At 52.1% G+C, this 17571-nt stretch overlaps 8 protein-coding genes across 8 annotated transcripts; 6 read left to right on the top strand and 2 right to left on the bottom strand.

The window, feature by feature from the left end:
- Positions 1–411: 411 nt before the first annotated feature.
- Positions 412–1228, top strand: Z520_11908 (uncharacterized protein; the record flags this gene model as incomplete). Its single annotated transcript, XM_016782395.1, has 2 exons — positions 412–855; positions 920–1228. 2 exons carry the CDS (start codon positions 412–414, stop codon positions 1226–1228), a joined length of 753 nt encoding a protein of 250 aa, XP_016626556.1.
- Positions 1229–1929: 701 nt separating this feature from the next.
- On the bottom strand, positions 1930–2766 carry Z520_11907 (uncharacterized protein; the record flags this gene model as incomplete). The annotated part of the gene is made up of 1 exon (XM_016782394.1): positions 1930–2766. One exon carries the CDS (start codon positions 2764–2766, stop codon positions 1930–1932), a length of 837 nt encoding a protein of 278 aa, XP_016626555.1.
- A 482-nt stretch (positions 2767–3248) lies between these two features.
- Z520_11906 (uncharacterized protein) lies at positions 3249–4684 on the top strand (the record flags this gene model as incomplete). Its single annotated transcript, XM_016782393.1, has 3 exons — positions 3249–3572; positions 3628–3967; positions 4020–4684. 3 exons carry the CDS (start codon positions 3249–3251, stop codon positions 4682–4684), a joined length of 1329 nt encoding a protein of 442 aa, XP_016626554.1.
- An 852-nt stretch (positions 4685–5536) lies between these two features.
- Z520_11905 (uncharacterized protein) lies at positions 5537–7506 on the bottom strand (the record flags this gene model as incomplete). Its single annotated transcript, XM_016782392.1, has 3 exons — positions 5537–5754; positions 5802–6937; positions 6992–7506. The coding sequence occupies 3 exons, from the start codon at positions 7504–7506 to the stop codon at positions 5537–5539; spliced, it is 1869 nt and encodes a 622-aa protein (XP_016626553.1).
- Positions 7507–9093: 1587 nt separating this feature from the next.
- Positions 9094–11313, top strand: Z520_11904 (uncharacterized protein; the record flags this gene model as incomplete). Its single annotated transcript, XM_016782391.1, has 1 exon — positions 9094–11313. The coding sequence occupies one exon, from the start codon at positions 9094–9096 to the stop codon at positions 11311–11313; it is 2220 nt and encodes a 739-aa protein (XP_016626552.1).
- A 694-nt stretch (positions 11314–12007) lies between these two features.
- Positions 12008–14132, top strand: Z520_11903 (uncharacterized protein; the record flags this gene model as incomplete). Its single annotated transcript, XM_016782390.1, has 7 exons — positions 12008–12149; positions 12239–12319; positions 12380–12514; positions 12571–12730; positions 12786–12841; positions 12900–13355; positions 13447–14132. 7 exons carry the CDS (start codon positions 12008–12010, stop codon positions 14130–14132), a joined length of 1716 nt encoding a protein of 571 aa, XP_016626551.1.
- Positions 14133–15185: 1053 nt separating this feature from the next.
- Z520_11902 (uncharacterized protein) lies at positions 15186–16399 on the top strand (the record flags this gene model as incomplete). Its single annotated transcript, XM_016782389.1, has 3 exons — positions 15186–15224; positions 15282–16250; positions 16319–16399. The coding sequence occupies 3 exons, from the start codon at positions 15186–15188 to the stop codon at positions 16397–16399; spliced, it is 1089 nt and encodes a 362-aa protein (XP_016626550.1).
- Positions 16400–16900: 501 nt separating this feature from the next.
- On the top strand, positions 16901–17542 carry Z520_11901 (uncharacterized protein; the record flags this gene model as incomplete). The annotated part of the gene is made up of 1 exon (XM_016782388.1): positions 16901–17542. The coding sequence occupies one exon, from the start codon at positions 16901–16903 to the stop codon at positions 17540–17542; it is 642 nt and encodes a 213-aa protein (XP_016626549.1).
- Positions 17543–17571: the final 29 nt, after the last annotated feature.

Below are 17571 nucleotides of genomic sequence, written 5' to 3'. Positions count from 1 at the left end.
GGATGTCGACTCAATGCTCCGGTCATAAATGCGGTTGGCGAAGCTGCAGACGTACAGTAGTGCTGCTATTAACGACGGCCCCTTGCCTTTCAACCCATTTCGAAGAGAATAGCTGTGACAACTGTGTACGAGGTAGGCGTGCGCATCCTGTGGCCTCCAACTCAATCCACCGCAAGTACTCGAGCTGCGAGCCCTGACGTAAACACGACTTCCCCTCGTTCTCCAAATCCACCTTCCATCATTCAGCTGAAGTCATTGACTGATTTCAACGACAAACGCGCATCCACCTCAAGCCCTTCTTTATAATTGCACGGATCAATGACAGGCCGGCTCAGACTCGCTGCTCTCTCCCAACAACTTTCATCCGCCTCTCAATATCTCTTTGGTGCGCCGAAAAGAACCCTTGCCAGTATGTCGCAAACACCATCCGCTGCTTGCTGCAACACCCCGGCTGTTGTGAGCAAAGGGTACAAAGAGAAGGGAAACTATATCACTGTCGACGGGTTGAAGACATACAAGACGGGACCCTCCTCTGCGAGCCATGGTATTCTAGTTGTCTACGACATTTTCGGATTCTTCCCCCAAACGCTGCAAGGTGCCGACATCCTTGCACACGCAGACAAGGATCACCAGTACCAGGTCTACATGCCGGACTTCTTCGAGGGCAAACCCGCCGACATTGCCTGGTACCCGCCCGATACGGAAGAGAAGGGAAAGAAATTGGGCGAGTTTTTCCAGACCTCTGCTGCCCCTCCAAAGACGGTCGAGCGGGTCAAGAGCGTGATGGAGGAGTTGAAGTCGAAGAATCCCGGTATCAAAAGCTGGGGAATTGTTGGATACTGCTGGGGTGGTAAGGTCAGTAGTACTTTTTTGAGTTCTGTTGACTTCCCATTGCATGCGTGCTGAGATTATCCTTCAGATTGTGAACCTTGTATCTGGATCCAATACCGTCTTCAAAGCAGCTGCAACCTGCCATCCCGCCATGGTTGACCCGAACGATGCACCAAACGTCACCATCCCTATGCTCATGATCCCCTCCAAGGACGAAGATCAGGAGGCTGTGGACAAGTACGAGGCGAATCTCAAGGTGCCCCACCAGGTAGAATGGTTCAAGGATCAGATTCACGGCTTCATGGCGGCGCGAAGTGACCTTGAGAATGATGATGTCAAGGCTGCCTACGAGAAGGCCTACCAGCTCCTGTTGAACTTCTTCCATAAGCAGCTCTGAGGTGTGCGATAATTGGCTCTCCCCGCAAATACATTGCGATATGACTGCAGACAATAGCAAACTCGGTATGAAAATACGTTAAGTGATGGAATCATCCTCTACCTAGGTAGATAGTCATTGTATCTGAACATAACTGCGCCTAACAACTGACCTGGTAGAAATGAGATTGTCAAACATCATCCACCAGCTCATTTCCCAATAAAACTGCATCCCCTTAAGCACCCAATTTCTGCTGCATTCCGCTCCCCCCTCATAGCCGTGGGGTTCCATGCAGTGCCAGGCCTCGTTACTGGTTCTCGTCGATGCTAGTAGAGCTTGCCAGGCCTGAAGTGCTGAGCCATGACCACAATCCATCGAGGAAGGCGGGTTCCACGCAGCACTGCGTTTTTCAAGATTCGCAGACTTCGTTGTAGTGCACCTGCTCAAGCATCGCACGTAGATTCCGACTCATGCTGCAGATTCTGAATCCAGTTTCAAGGTGAGACTGGGTCACGATGTCTCTGCGCTTCTCAACGTTGTAGCTGCATGGTTGTGATATTGAAAACCTATGCACATTGCCATGCGAAACCCAAGTTGCAACCATCGATGAGAATCCTTTGACTTCATCCATGTTAGTGGTCACGAGCATCTCCCTCTTCAACGATGCGAGCTTGGGCTCCCCTTGCCGCAAAATGTGACGTCTCACGTTCTTCCGGTTGCACTCAGCGGCTTTGGGTTGGCGGCTGAGCCCTCCACAGAAAGAACGCAAGAATGATGGTGATTTTAAGTGCTGCAGCTGTCCACAGAGCACCGGCAAGCCCAACAGGACTATGTGCCCATAGGCCCCCAAGGATGGCTCCGAACAGGAGCAATAAGGGTGCCGCCGCCCTGCGGTTCCTCTCTGCATTCTGAGAAAGTCCCGCCATGATCAGAGGATCAGAGAACAGATCACAGTAGATGCTTGTCAAGACCACGCTGGTGAGGCTGTTGTATTGCAGGGCCCGGCTGGTCACAGCTTGTCCACTGCTCTGGAACGCAACCAATGCAAGCGGGACGATGACTTCCCACCGAAGGTCATTTCCTTGCTTGCTATCAACCATGACAACAACGGCAGCCACCACGACCAAGAGCAATTGGGCGGCGAACGAGGCAAGCAGAACCCAACGTCGTTTGGGCGAGAAATGGCGGTGGAAGCGGCTGAAGCAGAAGGAGCCAAAACAAAAGAAAGCGATTGAGGTGAGTGACCTGATCCATCGCGTTCCTTTGGTCGGTTCAACCAGGCCCAGGCCAAGGTAGACGGTGTTGCCAGTCTGCATGCTCACGAAGGAGCCCCAGATGAACACTGCCGAGCTGTCGAGAAGGCCCGTGATGATATACGATAGCAGCAGCAGCAGATCAGCCCATCGTCTGTCGATATCCTCTTTCAAATAGTCCCGCAACTGAGCCAGGGACCGAGGGGAGTCCTTCTTGCCAAGGAGAGGACCACTCTCATCTTCAGAGCCTTGGTTTGGCCGATTTTCAGAAGCTGGGTCTCCGTTTATAGCCCCGTAGCCCGCCATGGTTGTGAGTGAGCACTAACTGCTGGTCGGTCGGTTCTTGTCTGGTGTGTTTTCTATATGGAAGGCATACGGAGGAGTAGAATGTCTTGGGAATTGAGGGCTAGCGACTTGCTGCTAGGGACGAAGAGGAGGACGAAACGATCTGCCGGGCAACGGGGGAGATGTCGAGGTCTTTTTGCGGAGTTCTAAACCGCGTCATGGGGGTGGTTGATCGATATGGATGAAAGTGGTCAAGGTCGGCAAGTGGTCGTTTGGTGGCTGGAATCCCCTCCCCGTCCCCATAATTTCGCCTGCTGTGGGTCGGGTGAACGTTCTGCCGGAGTCATGACGGAGCTTCCTCTCCCCCTTGAACCATTGGGCAAAATGTACGGGTTGGCCGGGCGGATGTCAGTTACGGAGCGCATATATATATTGCATAGCTCCGTTCCCCCCAGAGCTCTCCCAGAAGATCTTGTTTGTACGTTCTCTAGACTTGCCTCAACATGCATCTGTCGCTGTGGTCCCTGTTCGTGAGCTCCTGCTTGGCAGCTCCGGTCATTGACCGGCAACAACAAGCCTTGCGCCCTCTGGACAAATTTGGGCCTTATACGCCAGACAACCGTGATCCCTATGACCACAAAGTTGACTCGTATGGCAATGACTGGCAGCCACTGCCTTGGCGTAATGGTGATGGTGCGACGATGATGGGCCCCCGGAACAAGGACCGTGAGAGACAAAACCCAGACATGATTCGGCCCCCGAGCACCGATCATGGAAGCATGTCCAACTACCGGTGGAGTTTTGCCGACTCTCATATCAGGATTGAGGTCAGCTCGCGAAAGCATTACATTGTCTAGTCATAATGTCACTGACGCCGCGCAGGAAGGAGGGTGGACACGTCAGACCACCATCAGGGAACTCGGGTCGAGCAAGGAGATTGCTGGTGTCAACATGAGACTCGATTATGGTGTGATTCGAGAACTTCACTGGCACAAGGAAGCTGAGTGGGCATACGTCCTTGAGGGTAACGTCCGTGTCACGGCCTTGGACACTGAGGGCGGCAATTTCATCGATGATCTTCAGAAGGGAGACCTGTGGTATTTCCCGTCAGGCCATCCTCATTCTCTGCAAGGCTTGAGCCCCAACGGCACTGAATTCTTGCTCATCTTTGACGACGGTAACTTCAACGAGGAGTCGACTTTCTTGTTGACTGATTGGCTGGGTGAGTCCTTTACTTCCATGATCAGAATGCAAGTATCACTAATGCAATGCAGCGCATACTCCCAAGTCTGTCCTCGGGGAGAATTTCCGTCTCTCCCCCGAAGTGTTCAAGACCATTCCCAAGTCCGATAAATACATTTTCCAGGGGAGTCTGCCAGGCTCCATTGACGACGAGAAGCCAGACGGTACGCACGTCAAGAAGTCAAAACTTCAATTCACCCACAAGATGCTGGACCAAGAGCCTCTCAACACCACCGGGGGTCTGGTCCGCATCACCGACTCGACCAACTTCCACATTTCCAAGACCATTGCAGCTGCCCACCTTGACATTGCACCTGGTGCTATGCGTGAGATGCATTGGCACCCGAATGCCGACGAGTGGTCGTATTTTATCAAGGGCCGTGCGCGTGTCACCATCTTTGGGGCCGAGGGAAATGCTAGGACCTTCGACTACATGGCCGGGGACGTCGGTGTGGTTCCCAGGAACATGGGACATTTCATCGAGAACCTGAGCGAGGACGAACCTGTTGAGGTTTTGGAGATCTTCCGTGCTGAGAAGTTCCAGGACTTCTCACTGTTCCAGTGGCTGGGTGAGACGCCGAAGAAGCTGGTCGCGGATCATATCTTCGCCGACGACAAAGCTGGAGCGAACAAGTTCTTGAAAGAGATCCACGACGCAGAGTATGACCCAATCCGGGGAAAGGCCGAGGATTCGTAACCGAGATTGCTGCCCCAGTATCTGGCGTTCTGCAAAATGTGGAAGACAGGGTTCCAAAATGTATCTGTAAAGACCAAATCCTTAGCACCGGGGAAACATTGAAGTGGATTGATTAACAGCTTGCCAGCAGGGGTTGGACTGAACTTGAGATCTAGGTGGCGTAGCCTACTCTCGGGGGCCATCAGATTGCTTCTCGTGGCAGAACAATTTGCCGAACGCATATTGTTCCTTTTGAAAGGAAACACGTTATGGCACGCCATCTGCGCCGACTGAAGTCCAGAAGTAATGAGTTGTGTTCGACAAACTCCATATACACCAGAGTTATTGACTTCCCGCTTATTAGGCAGATCTGAAACTGCCCATTGTACTCGGTACTTGTGAAGTCGACGGCGAAGACACATCGATTGCACCTTGGCAGCTTTGTACATAACGAGGTAGCGAATTGGGCAACTTAGTGGCCCATCGCGCCGCCCAAACCGTTGTCAGTGCGTAGTTCATAGGTGATGTACAAGTACCGGCCTGGAGACAAAAGAACCATAGTCTAGGGTTTTCCAGTCACACAGGCCCCACTCCTTCTATGTGCATTCAGAATCTTGAGCGGCGCCGTGAGTTCTTGTCAACGAGTGGCAGTAGTCATTATGGACTTCAAGAAGTCCATCCCACGTTGATGCCTTGGCGCATTGGGTATTGGTTCCGGACACCCTTCTCTTCTTTGGCTCAGACCTTTCGCGGCCAGTGAGGGACATTGCATCTCTGGGACTGGCGAGTTGTACAAGAGAAGCCTCACGAACTCACATATAGCCGGCAAATCGCAAGGGCAAATGGTGCCGAGCTGTTCGTACACAAAGTATCTCAAGTACCGTCAGGGAGCCAAAGCAAATCATCCCAGATCCATACTTGAGAAGTCCCATCAAAAGTATTGGTCAACCTGCCGTTTGACATAGCAGCAGAGCCCGAGGAAGGTTGCGAGTATGGGAATGTCCCAGATATCGATGACAGTCCGACCTGTTCCTGATGTCGACTGCCATTTCCTAAGCGGCTGTTGACCCCAGTGCGACCATCACGGAACACTGCAACTTGTTAGAAAGAGGAAGAAGACAGGCTTGGGAAATCAAACCATCTTGTAGAGAAACAAGTGCGTCACTGAAGTTTCCAGATGTGATGTCTCGGGGCAGCTCAACATTGTGGTGGGAAAACAGCTCAAATGCATCTGTGCTCCCATCCAAGAGCTTCGCGCCCTGGAATGGTACATTGCTTTCGTCGACTGGAGATTGCTTGTCACAGGAATCCGTAACGGGAGAAAGTTGATTAACGGGGACGCGTCCGTCCGTGAGCTTTTCTTGTACACAATCTTGACCAGACGACTCTGCCTCCGTCAACAAAGCTTTCATCTCCTCCGCAAGGACCAATCGAACAAGCTCTTCCAGAATCGCACCACATTGGTCAGACACAGTCGTGCGGAACCGGTGGAGCCGAGGAAGCTTGATAATTCTGCTCACAGCACGTTTCGCTTGGTGAGCCTGATCTGAGAGGGGATCGGATAGCGCGAAGATGCCTAGGACAACACCAGCTGTGAAGGACTGAATCCCAGCATAAGCCGCTCCATGCGTGTTCTGGGAAGCGGCGAGAATCTCAGCGTGTTCGCCAATCTTGGATGTTCTCATCGAAGAAACCCAGCATTGGTACTTGCTTGTCCTGATCATCCTCGGATCGATCGCGTCGTTAACGGTTTGAACCATGATTTGGTCAGGATCATTGCCTGCTTCCGGTCCTAAACGGGGCCATCGAGGCACACGGTTTATTGTTAACAGGGGCCTGTGGAGCACCAATTGAATATTGTCATAAGAGAGTTGGAGCGCAAGGGCCTGAAGTTGGAAGGTTCGGACGGTCCTCGTACTTGTCCTGTCAGTGCCGTTAGATTTCAAATACTTCAGTCGCAATTCCGGCGGTATGCATTTTTCCCACTGGAGCAGACGATGGTTAATTGCTTTGATCTCGCCAACTACTTCAGAAAGAGTTGCCCCACTCCGGAGATAGATGTTTCGAGTAATGGCTGAAGCAATTCGATAAAGTCGAAACTTGTATCTCTGGTAGGATGCTATAGTAACCGGTCCAAATGTTTCGTCCTCATAGCTTTCCATGGAATCGAATCCGGGGCAAGTCATTGAGGTATCATCGATGTTGCCAGGAAAAGAAACGTCCCAATCACTATCATGGACGTTGCAGGGAGTACCAAAGGTGATAGCACTAAATCTATACCACAAAAGAAGTGAGTGACAGCCGGCTCGAAGGCACATATTGACTCACACTTCGGCTGTATAGAGTGCCCAGCACAACCGTCGCCATACCTCTCGCAGGGTGGGATCGTCCATCTTCCAGTGTGATTCCTGTTGCAGTCCCAAGGCTTGAGCAATTTTCAACGCGCTTCCCATTAAGGCAAAGCTGCGGTTTGGTCTACTATGGTAGGCATAGTAGGAGGAAAGAAGGATCGAGATTTGAACAGCCTCAATGTTAGCTTGATCGAAGACATCAAGAAGTCGTTCCTCCACTTTGTGGATGAGTTTGTTTCCAAGATGGTCCATGTCAAGCCCTGGACATATTCCTTCGGCCTCGGACTTGGTAGAGTACTTTGCACCGATGCCAATAACCAATACAACAAGGACCAAAAAAGAGACTCGATCCGCGCGGACAAAGCCCGTTGCGGTGAGCTCCTGTAACTCAGCTCTCAGGGATGGTTCATGGAACAATAACATGAACCAATGCACAGAATCTGAATAACTTTCCAAAGCGTAGTTAATGACATGGGAGGGCGGCAATTCCATCTCAAGCAGATCACATATGGGAAGATACTGCCCGCTGGCTTCAGAAGACCGCACATCAGGGCTGCTTCCAGGAATCGCATCGGTCGAATGGCATAGTCTTGCCGCCGAATTGTGTTCTCTAAAGAGCTGATCCACAACTTCGTATGTGGACGTTCTTTCTCGGTATACCTCGGAGGATCGCCTCCTAGAATCTTGCGGGCTCCGTGTGGATGAGGGAGGTGGGTGTCTATGGAACAAGGCGGGCGCAGGGCTCGATTGAGGACCAAGAGAGATTGAGGTTCGAGGTGACACAGCAGGCTGCCGACCAGCATCGGATCCGGCGATGCTGGGTGTGTCATTGCTCCCTGGGAGTTCTGCAGAGGGTTTCACCAGGACCTTATTTTCAACCTCAGGGCGCTCCCTACACTCGTAACCAACACGCAGACACAAGGCACAAGGCCGGGTGTCATCACATCGCAACTTCTGCTTCCGGCATCTTAGGCATGCGTGGCGGGCTCGAGGCAGGGGACGTTTTCTTGACGAGGACACCGGCGCGGGAGACATTAGGGAGGTCGCGCACTAACTGAGGTCTCTGAATAGGAGGTTCCGTCCACAACCACTATGAAACTCGGTGAGGGTCTGACAGAAGCCACACATCGTGAAATCTGTCCGTCGCAGTTTAAAGACTGCAGATCCAAAAAAGGACGCGAAACAATGATGTTAGCGGATTCAAGGTCCTCGACGCGTGGGGAACAGAACCTCGGTAGATGATTACGGACCCACCAGGAGTCAAGCCTGCGCGTGCAGCCCTTTCTTACTACCTGAGGTATGCAAGGGCCTGACTCCTCCAAATCTACCGCACGCATGAATATGTTGAGCTTGTCCAGGTTCGAAGCACTCTTACGGTCTTGCTGAATCCTCTTGCTATCTAACTCGCCGGGTTTCCCTGTGGTTAAGCTGTTTCCCCAGAGGTGAGTCGTGCCGTCTCCGGGGCCCCAGAGGCACGGATATTCTAATGAGGACCAAGACAGACTGGCCGGCAAGCGGCGATGCTGGAAGCGAGCATATCCCTCTCTAATTTGTTTACCCTGTCTGCTAGGGAATATCAGGACATACCCTATATATTAGCTACCGCGGGGGTGAGCCGATGCAAGACCGGAGCCAGCTGGGGCCAGCTGCAGGCGGAGAAGCAAATCAAGTCCAGGGGATGCCCGTTTCGTACCGAACCAGCAAGTCATCTGTCAGAGGCTCCCGTTCTGCTGGTTGGCTATGAAGACCACGCCCTGAGAACTATAGCCGGATTGCCGTCTGTACGTTCGAGAAGCCAATGGGATTTCCGACAGGCGCGTCTCGACAAAAGTCGGAACTTGCCTCGTGACCGGAACCTCTTCCACCGGATCCAAGCTGCAATCCGTGCTGTCGCGCATACGCTGTCTGACTCTCATAATGGGTGATCACTCATAAATGAGCAGGACGGAAGCTCTGTAAGTGTTCTTAGCAGGTAAGCCCTGTTGCATTTCCCTTTGGGTTTTTGGTATTTGATTTCTATCCGGCGCTCGAGGACGTGGTTGAAGTGGCACTAGCCTCTGCTATTGGCAGCCTTTCGGTATGGCAGACCACCACTCCGAAAAGGTTGTGAAAGTAGGGGGTCTCAGCAAGAGAGCTCCCCGGGCTTGTGTATCCTGCCGCTCAAGAAAGGTCCGCTGTGATGTTACCAGGACTAAAATCCCATGCACAAATTGCAGACTCGACAGCAAGGAATGCTCAGTACCCGCAAGCAAGAGGCGGCACGTCGGAGACCGTATACTGGGCCCATCCTTTTTCGATGGCAAGCAACACGGCCCTCAAAGCCCAATATGTGACGCGATCATTGATTTTGGTGATGTAAACGGTGCATACTCGGAGGGGAACGAATTTACTACTACCAACGCCGTTGTTGAGGATGATCCATTCAATATCTTCGGGCTCTCCGGGAATGCTGGTTTCGATATACCAGGAAGTGCTGACATTTCCAATTGTCGGGGCAAAGATGTTGCGTTGGACGAAGGACAGGACCCCCAGGCAGACTTCCTTGCGCCATATCCATCGCCCACACATACCATTTTGGCAGACTCCCACCACCAGTCGTCACTTCCCAAGTACATCACGCCTTTAAAGAAGAGCCTGTCCGCAGAAGATCACCACCTCCTCCAAAGAAAAGGCGCTTTCGATATTCCAGATTTGGAAACGCGAGATCTGCTGTTGACAACTTATGTGAAATGGATATACCCTTTCGCACCAATGCTTGACCTCGAGGAGATCCTGTCGGCAGTGGCCAGCAACGGCAACACAGGTACAACCAGCCTCCTTCTCTTCCAGGCAATGATGTTTGCCGCCACAGCATATGTCAATATAGACAGCCATAATGGAAGTCACAAGAAGACCAGAGGCAGGTTTTACGAGCGCGCGCGACTTCTCCACGACTTCGACGTCGAAGTGGATAGACTGATAATCTGCCAGGCAGCTATCCTCCTAAGCTTCTGGGATGGGGACTCCGAAGGCGTTCGTGACAGCTATTATTGGGTCGGGATCGCAACGTTGCACGCAACCAGCATTGGGCTCAACTTCGATTCCACCAGCAGTCTCTCAGATCCAAAGCTTCGACGTTCCTTCAAGATGACATGGTGGACTCTTGTCATCAGAGAGAGGTTGCTTGCTGTCGCGTTACGGAGGCCGGTCCAAAACAAAGTCTTCCGCTTCCATGTCCCCACGTTGCATTCCGACGATTTCAGGTTGAAACCCCTTTTGGAGGCTCTTGAGAAAAGCTTGCAGGTGCACAATATCGGCTTACCAGAGTTGGAAACGCTCGCAAGTGCTTGTATGGCTCTGGCTCAGCTTTCCGAATATATTGACAAGATCTTGACTGTGCAATATACAGTCCAAAGAACTCCCTCTGCTGCAGGACAGAGTGCAACCGCTGTATCTCTGGTTCCCAAAATCAATGCTTCAAGATGGGTGGAGATCATGACGTGCGGGCAAGAGCTTCAAAACTGGTATGGATACCTACCCACTGAAGTGCAACAGCTTGAGCTTGAAAATCACGACATCGAACATGGAAATGAAAACGAGATCGTGAGGGTACACAAGGCTCTCTTGGCGGGTTATTACGCCATGACTCTGATGACATTGTATCGGCCTCTGCTCAATCTGTCATGCTCCAACGCAAACGAGAACAAGCTGCGAAGTCTATCAATGAAGATGGTTTCGCAGGCAGCAAAAAGTATTACAAGCATATTCACCAAGCTTTATACTGACCACCTGATCTCGTGGCTGCCAGATACCGCGATCGCGGTCTTGGAGCCAGCCGTGGCCACCCACCTGCTCTACAGCATGTCAGAGATTGACGCAGTGCGACAGACAAGTTTTCAAAAATTCTATCTCTGTTGGCGGATTCTGCAGCAGCTGGGAGAAGTCTACTATCTGGCAGTAACCACCATGTCCATGCTCAACGCCGCCGCGCAGAGGCTCAAGTCGCTTCCAGACATAAAGGTGGCCAAGGCTGCTGCCTGTGCACGGCTGATTGATGCTATCTGTCCGTCCGGTGACGACAACGCCACAGCCGTTCCATTTGTCGGAGTGGTTGGAGATCAAAAGAAGGATCGATCTGACGTGACAGCCGACTGGAGCGACCCGAAGAAGGCCGGAGAGGAGCCCTGGACCCAAAAGGAGGTACTCGACACCTATGACCACAACTTTGACCTGGAAGCGAACTGTGCCTTGGGTCCGAATACCTTTGATCAACTCGTATGTTGGGACGCAGCCGAAGAGGAGGTTTGGGCTACTGAATGACTGCTAGCACGGTGAAAATCCGCTGAAAAGAAGCCACTTTCAATACTTGATCGACTTATTAATCCTGCCTCTGGGGCTGAAATAGTCGGAAGATTTGATGTAAAAGGACCTGGCTGGATAATGTATGAATAGATATGCGCGAAAGGGCATGGTCAAAAAGCTGGCTTCGAAAATTTCCTGTCATCTTGCAAGCAGTACCTCGAATGAACCCGCAACCATCTACAAGCTGTATCGAATATATTTTGCTCTTTTGAGGAGACAGTCTCGGGCAGCGAGGCTGTGACCTGCATCTTCAATAGGCACGGTTGGAACTGTCTGCCACTTGGCTGGAATGCTCTTTTATCTTGCTTCATTGGCTGGCGACAAGGTCGACCAGCCCCAGAATCCCCAACTTTGACTTGGACCATCTCTGGTTCTCCCAATAGTGTAACACAGCCTGAGAAAACTGAGCGATGATCACGACGTCATGTGGGGGAAGCGCTGCCACGTCGGATCATTTTTCAGGGCCACGAGGACAAAACTATAACGATCGACAGCAATCTCAAATTATGGGGACAAGTCTACTTTCGATCCGCATACTCTGGTGCCGCTTTGCACTCGGACAGACATCCAGGAAGGGCCGTGTGATAGCTCATCACATTATAGCCCAGACGCACATTCTTCTGAGAAAGGGGGGAGATATTTCTATCTACTCATGGTCACACAGGGCAACCTCGTCTTCACCCAAGGTCTTAAGATTCAAGATCGAAACAAGATTCCAGTGACAATGGACGACCATCATGTGGTGCAGACAGACGATCCTATGGTTGAACTGCGGGAGAATTATGTCAAGCCAGGTTCGTGCTCTCGAGGCGTGAGAGCGATGAATGTCTCTTGCGATGGTCCTCCAAAGAAGTGCAACGCTGCTCACGAAAATCACTCTCAGGTCTTCGCGGAACTTTTCAATCCAAATATGTCGTCCTTTGCGCCTTCGTCGTCAGGCTTGGGGGTTTTCTGTTTGGCTATGGTGCGCAATACAAGTAGACTACACCCTCGGGCAAGCATCATGGTTGACTCGCACCTGCAGACCAAGGAGTCGTCTCCGTCATCCTTGTCATGGATCAATTCCTCGACCATTTCCCCCGGGTCTCCGAGACTGCCAGTGGAGCTGGCTTTTGGAAAGGATTCATGACGGCCATGATTGAACTGGGAGCACTTATTGGTGGGCGTTCCCTCTGTGCTGCTAAGCTCATATGAAACCTAATCATCTCATCACAGGAGCATTCAATCAAGGCTGGCTGGCCGAGAAAATATCCCGAAAATATTCGATTTGTGTGGCTGTCTGCATTTTTGTGCTTGGTTCAATCTTGCAGACCGCCGCGCAAGACTATGCAATGCTGATTGTGGGCCGGCTCATTGGCGGTATTGGTGTTGGAATGTAATATGATCGCTCTTTCACCTTCTTGATCTCTTGAGCTGAATCTTGTTGCTAGGCTGAGTATGGTCGTTCCTATGTATATCGCTGAGGTGTCACCACCAGAGATCAGGGGTAGGTGGCTCATTAACCTGAACCGTCAAGATAGTTCGTGTTACTGACGATGTGAAAGGCACGTTGCTTGTCCTCGAAGAGTTCTCCATCGTGTTCGGTATCATTTGCGCTTACTGGCTGACGTTTGGTACGCGATACATTGGTGGGGAATGGTCGTTCCGACTTCCTTTCCTTCTTCAGATCATACCGGCGATCCTTCTCGGCGTCTCCGTCCTCTTCATCCCCTTTTCACCCAGGTGGCTTGTATCAAAAGGACGTGATCAAGAAGCACTGGCCGCTCTGGTCAAACTTCGCCGGGTTCCAGCGGACGATCCACGAATTCAAGCCGAATGGTTTGATATTCGTGCTGAAGTAGCATTTCACAAGGAGGTTGCCAAAGAGAAACATCCCAACCTCGGCGTCAAGGGTCGACAGTCTCGCTGGGCTGCTGTTAAACTGGAGCTTGCAGCCTACGCCGATTGCTTCAAGCAAGGCTACTGGCGACGCACCATGGTCGGCATTGGCTTGATGTTCTGTAAGTCCCACTCGCCCTCTGCTAGGCTGTTTTCCGTTTGTCAGTAGTCCTTCATTGTCTCAGCACCGTTACGGCTAACGGATCTTCGCAGTCCAGCAGTTTGTCGGCATCAACGCCCTCATCTATTACTCACCGAGCTTGTTCGAGAGCATGAACGTCAATTACAACATGCGGCTGGTGTTGTCTGGCATTCTGAATGTCACCCAGCTTCTCGGAGTTTCGACGTCCCTGTATACCATGGATCGCTTCGGACGGCGGCCACTTCTGCTGTTGGGCAGTGTGATCATGACCATTTCCCACGTCATCATTGCAGTCTTGGTCGGTTTATACTTTGACAGCTGGAACGATCACAAAGACAAAGGCTGGGTAGCGGTTGCTTTTCTTTTTCTATACATGCTGGCCTTTGGCATGACATGGGGACCTGTTCCGTGGGCTATGCCATCCGAAATCTTCCCCAGCTTCCTGCGAGCGAAAGGTGTGGCGTGGAGCACCTGCAGCAACTGGCTCAATAATTTCATCATCGGTCTGATCACTCCACCTCTGATCCAGAACACTCGGGGATTTGGCGCGTACACATTTTTTGCCGTCTTCTGTGCCTTGAGTGGGGTATGGACGTGGTTCTTTGTGCCAGAGACCAAAGGGCGCAGCCTCGAGGATATGGACCGAGTATTCGGAGATCGTGCTGCGGCATCAGATAGAGCTCGAAGGAAGGATATCATCAATGAGCTAAAGCAATGCGATGAGCAAATGAAGCAAGAGGAAGTAAAGACAGCATGACCGCAAACCAGTTGGGTCAACTTGTTGCAACCCATTGAGATAGCAAAGCTCGCGCCTTGAACTGAAAGATCGCTTCTTGGCCGAGAAGCGTTGTCTTCTGTGCTCATCTCTATCACCGCCATCGATCATGGCAAGTCAAATGGAAGCTCCTTTCCTTCACGCTGCCAAACAAAATAGCCATCGCCGCAGTATCACCTGGCTGTCTTGCAATTATGTGTCAGAGCAGGAATGCGAATAAAATTGGCAAGCCATTTAGAATCATATCATGAAAGATCTTTCCTAGCTTTCCGGCAACGCTTCGTCGGCAAGTCAGATATGGACTCGTTTGCGGACTTTGTGCGGACTCTAGAAGGGATCGCTGGATCGCTGGATCCGACAAACACTGTTTGTTGCTGATATACATGCTTGCCATGATTGCGTACGGATGACAAGACACCTTAGGTGAATCTGTTTGCCAGAAACAACGAAATAGGCTCATCTTAGAGGTGCCGGGTGTGGGAGAGAGCGCCCCAATGAGATCTTCGTTAGCTATTGTCATTATATGCCGGGTTTTCCTTCGATCCAATGCTCACGCGGTGGATGCGCAGGGAGTAAGTAGACTTGCTTGTTGCTGACGGCAGAGCCAGGCCGCGATGGAATTTATCTCAGCGCCGAGCACGCTGCAACAGGATACGGCAATAAGCGAGTCACTCCATGGGATTGGGAGAAAAGAAACCACCAAGATCCGAAGGACTCAGTGTCTCGTCTACAAAAGCCCCACGGAGCCCCCAATCAACCCCACATGTCAGCCTCACTAGCCTCTGGCTGCACGGGGTGCCATCGGATCGAGGGTTGAGGCTCGAACAACTGCCGGGGACGAGAAGGCAGGTACTTCATATACAAGATGATGTGCCGAGAACATGATAACAGATAAGTCACCCGGCTGGCTTTGGCATCCAGGATAGGTTTCCTTCAGCTATATCTGCTTCTCTCTCTCCAGCCTGAACGAGTCACTGGCTACCAACCTGAGACGAGGATATTCCTAAACCAAGCGCTAGGCGACGGGAACGAAAAATGACACTCCCAACAACTCATAAAGTCGCCATTTTGGTGGTAAGGGCTATCAACAATCGCTTTCTGGTTCGGAGCACTCACTTACGTCTGGCCTAGAGGCACGATGGGACATATCACTTTGAGACCAAGACCGTGCCTGTCCCCGACATCAGCCCTACCGATTTGCTAGTTCGCTTGTCAGTGTCAGGAGTATGTGGCTCGGATTTCCATCTCGCAGCTGGCCACTCGGGTCCGACTTGCGACATTCTTGGACATGAAGGCGTTGGACGGGTGGTGAAGCTTGGATCTGCAGTGGATCCTTCCTTCATCAATGTCGGAGCGCGAGTTGGTCTGGGGTGGGTACGCGACGTGTGCGAAGAATGCTTCTGCTGCCTATCGCCAGGCGGCGAGGCACGCTGCTTGGCAAAGCTGTGCTCTGGCTTAAGAAGAGACGGCACTTTCGCAGAGTATGCAGTTGTTCCGTCGCGCTATGTGATTCGGATTCCCGAAGACGTGCCTGACGATCTCGTCGCTCCGATCCTATGTGGTGGGGTGACGGCGTACAAGGCCATCAAGGTCAGTGAGGCGACCCCAGGCCGCTGGATGGTCATCTCCGGCGCTGGAGGAGGCGTTGGGGCTCTGGGCATTCAATTTGCAAGGGCGATGGGTTACCGGGTTATCGCAATTGACGTCGGAGACACGAAAAAGGAGTATTGTCTGAAGTTGGGCGCTGAGGTGTACTATGATGCCAAAGTACTCGACACGGCAACAGTTATGGCCCTCACGGGAGATGGTGCAGCAGCGGTTTTGGTCATGGCCAATTCGGACAAAGCGTATCAGGCAGCACTGGAACTGGTGGCTCCATACGGCACGTTTGTCTGCGTGGGGATACCGCCAGGGGATCAAATGGTGAGCTTTCACCCTATCCTGGGTATCTCGAAAGGGATTCGGATCATCGGCTCTGCTGTGGGAACCAGAAAGGACATTTGGGAGGCGATTGAGTTCGTGCAACGGGGCGCCGTCAAGCCGGCAGTGGAAATGGCGACATTGGACGATCTGTCTGATATTGCAAAGAACTTTGGAAAGGTGAGCGGCATCTCCCGTCTTCTTGCCCTCGTGTCTGGTTCGTGAATATTTCTGATGAATTGAGACAGACTTCTGGCAAATTTGTGATCCGGCTGAGCGATGAAGCCAGCGACTCGGCGAAGGCTGGTTCCCTGACAAACGGTCATTGAAAGAAAAAAGATGCACCTCAAGTTCCCCGGTGAGGGGACGTACCTTTCTCTGGCCGCAGAGATCAAAGCCCATAGGCATAAATAGATCGCCTTTGGTCTGCACCATGACGGTTTCCAAGCTCGGATATCACGGAGTCTTGACTGATTGGCCTTCGCTTGACGAGAATCTCCTTGGATCGTCCCTCCTTCGAAGCTTCCCCGCAAATCATGCTCGGTGCTCATGCTTGATTTGCCCTTTGAACCCGCGTCCTTGCTTCGTCAACCACTCACCCAACTCACCTCAGCATGCCATTTGCGAAGTGATAGTCAGGGCGTGCAGCTTTGGAATGCCTGTTGTTGCCATCAGGTGATTAGAAGACACCCAGCCACACCCTCAACCCCTCTTTCGTCGTGCAGGGGTTCTTCTGAGAGCTGTCCTGTACCCTTCATTCTTGCCTCTATTCGAGCTGCGGCACAGCAGTTTCCCGTTCAAACTGACCTCTATAGTTCTTGATTGAAACGATGGCAGCACGACCTCTACTGCTTGGTCTAGCTTCAGCAGCCCGGTCCGGGGCCCTCAGTCTCCCGATTCGGGCTGCACCCAAACGGGCCTTTCAGCTGTCTACAGCAAAACTCCGGCCCACGGCTGCGACTTCGAGCCCTTCAGGATCGACCCCTTTGAACAGCCAGACGCCACCTCCAGGCACTGTCCCCCCACAAGCCGAAGTGTTTGCAGACAACACTCACGCTGCATTCCTGGGTGAAGCTGACAGCAATGAAGGGCACGATGCCGTTCGAGAGGCTCACGGGGCACCTCCACCGCCCCTCGAAGCCGACAATTCGGCTTTCTTGGGTGAAGCAGACTCAGATGATCACTTCGAGGTCCGCAAGACTATAGAAGGAGACAACACCCCGCCCCTGGAAGCAAACAACGCCGCCTTCCTGGGGGAGGCCGACAGCGATGACGGCTTTGAGGCACGAAGAGCGGCCGAAGGAGACAAGCGAGAAAGTCTGGATGCGAAGAACGCCGCATTCCTTGGTGAAGCTGATAGTGATGATGCACATGAAGCTGATTTTGATATAAACCCTGACAAGCATCGTCACAAGATCGAGGATACCAGCGTCAGCGGGTTGCATGGGCAACAGGGAGAACAGGATCAGTGAGCAAGTAGCTGGAAGGGCCCCCGCCAGTG

Source organism: Fonsecaea multimorphosa (genome assembly GCF_000836435.1).
Source record: "Fonsecaea multimorphosa CBS 102226 unplaced genomic scaffold supercont1.44, whole genome shotgun sequence".
NCBI lineage: Eukaryota > Fungi > Ascomycota > Eurotiomycetes > Chaetothyriales > Herpotrichiellaceae > Fonsecaea > Fonsecaea multimorphosa.
Note: the sequence above shows the minus strand (reverse complement) of the source record. Positions and strands in the feature narration are given on the sequence as shown.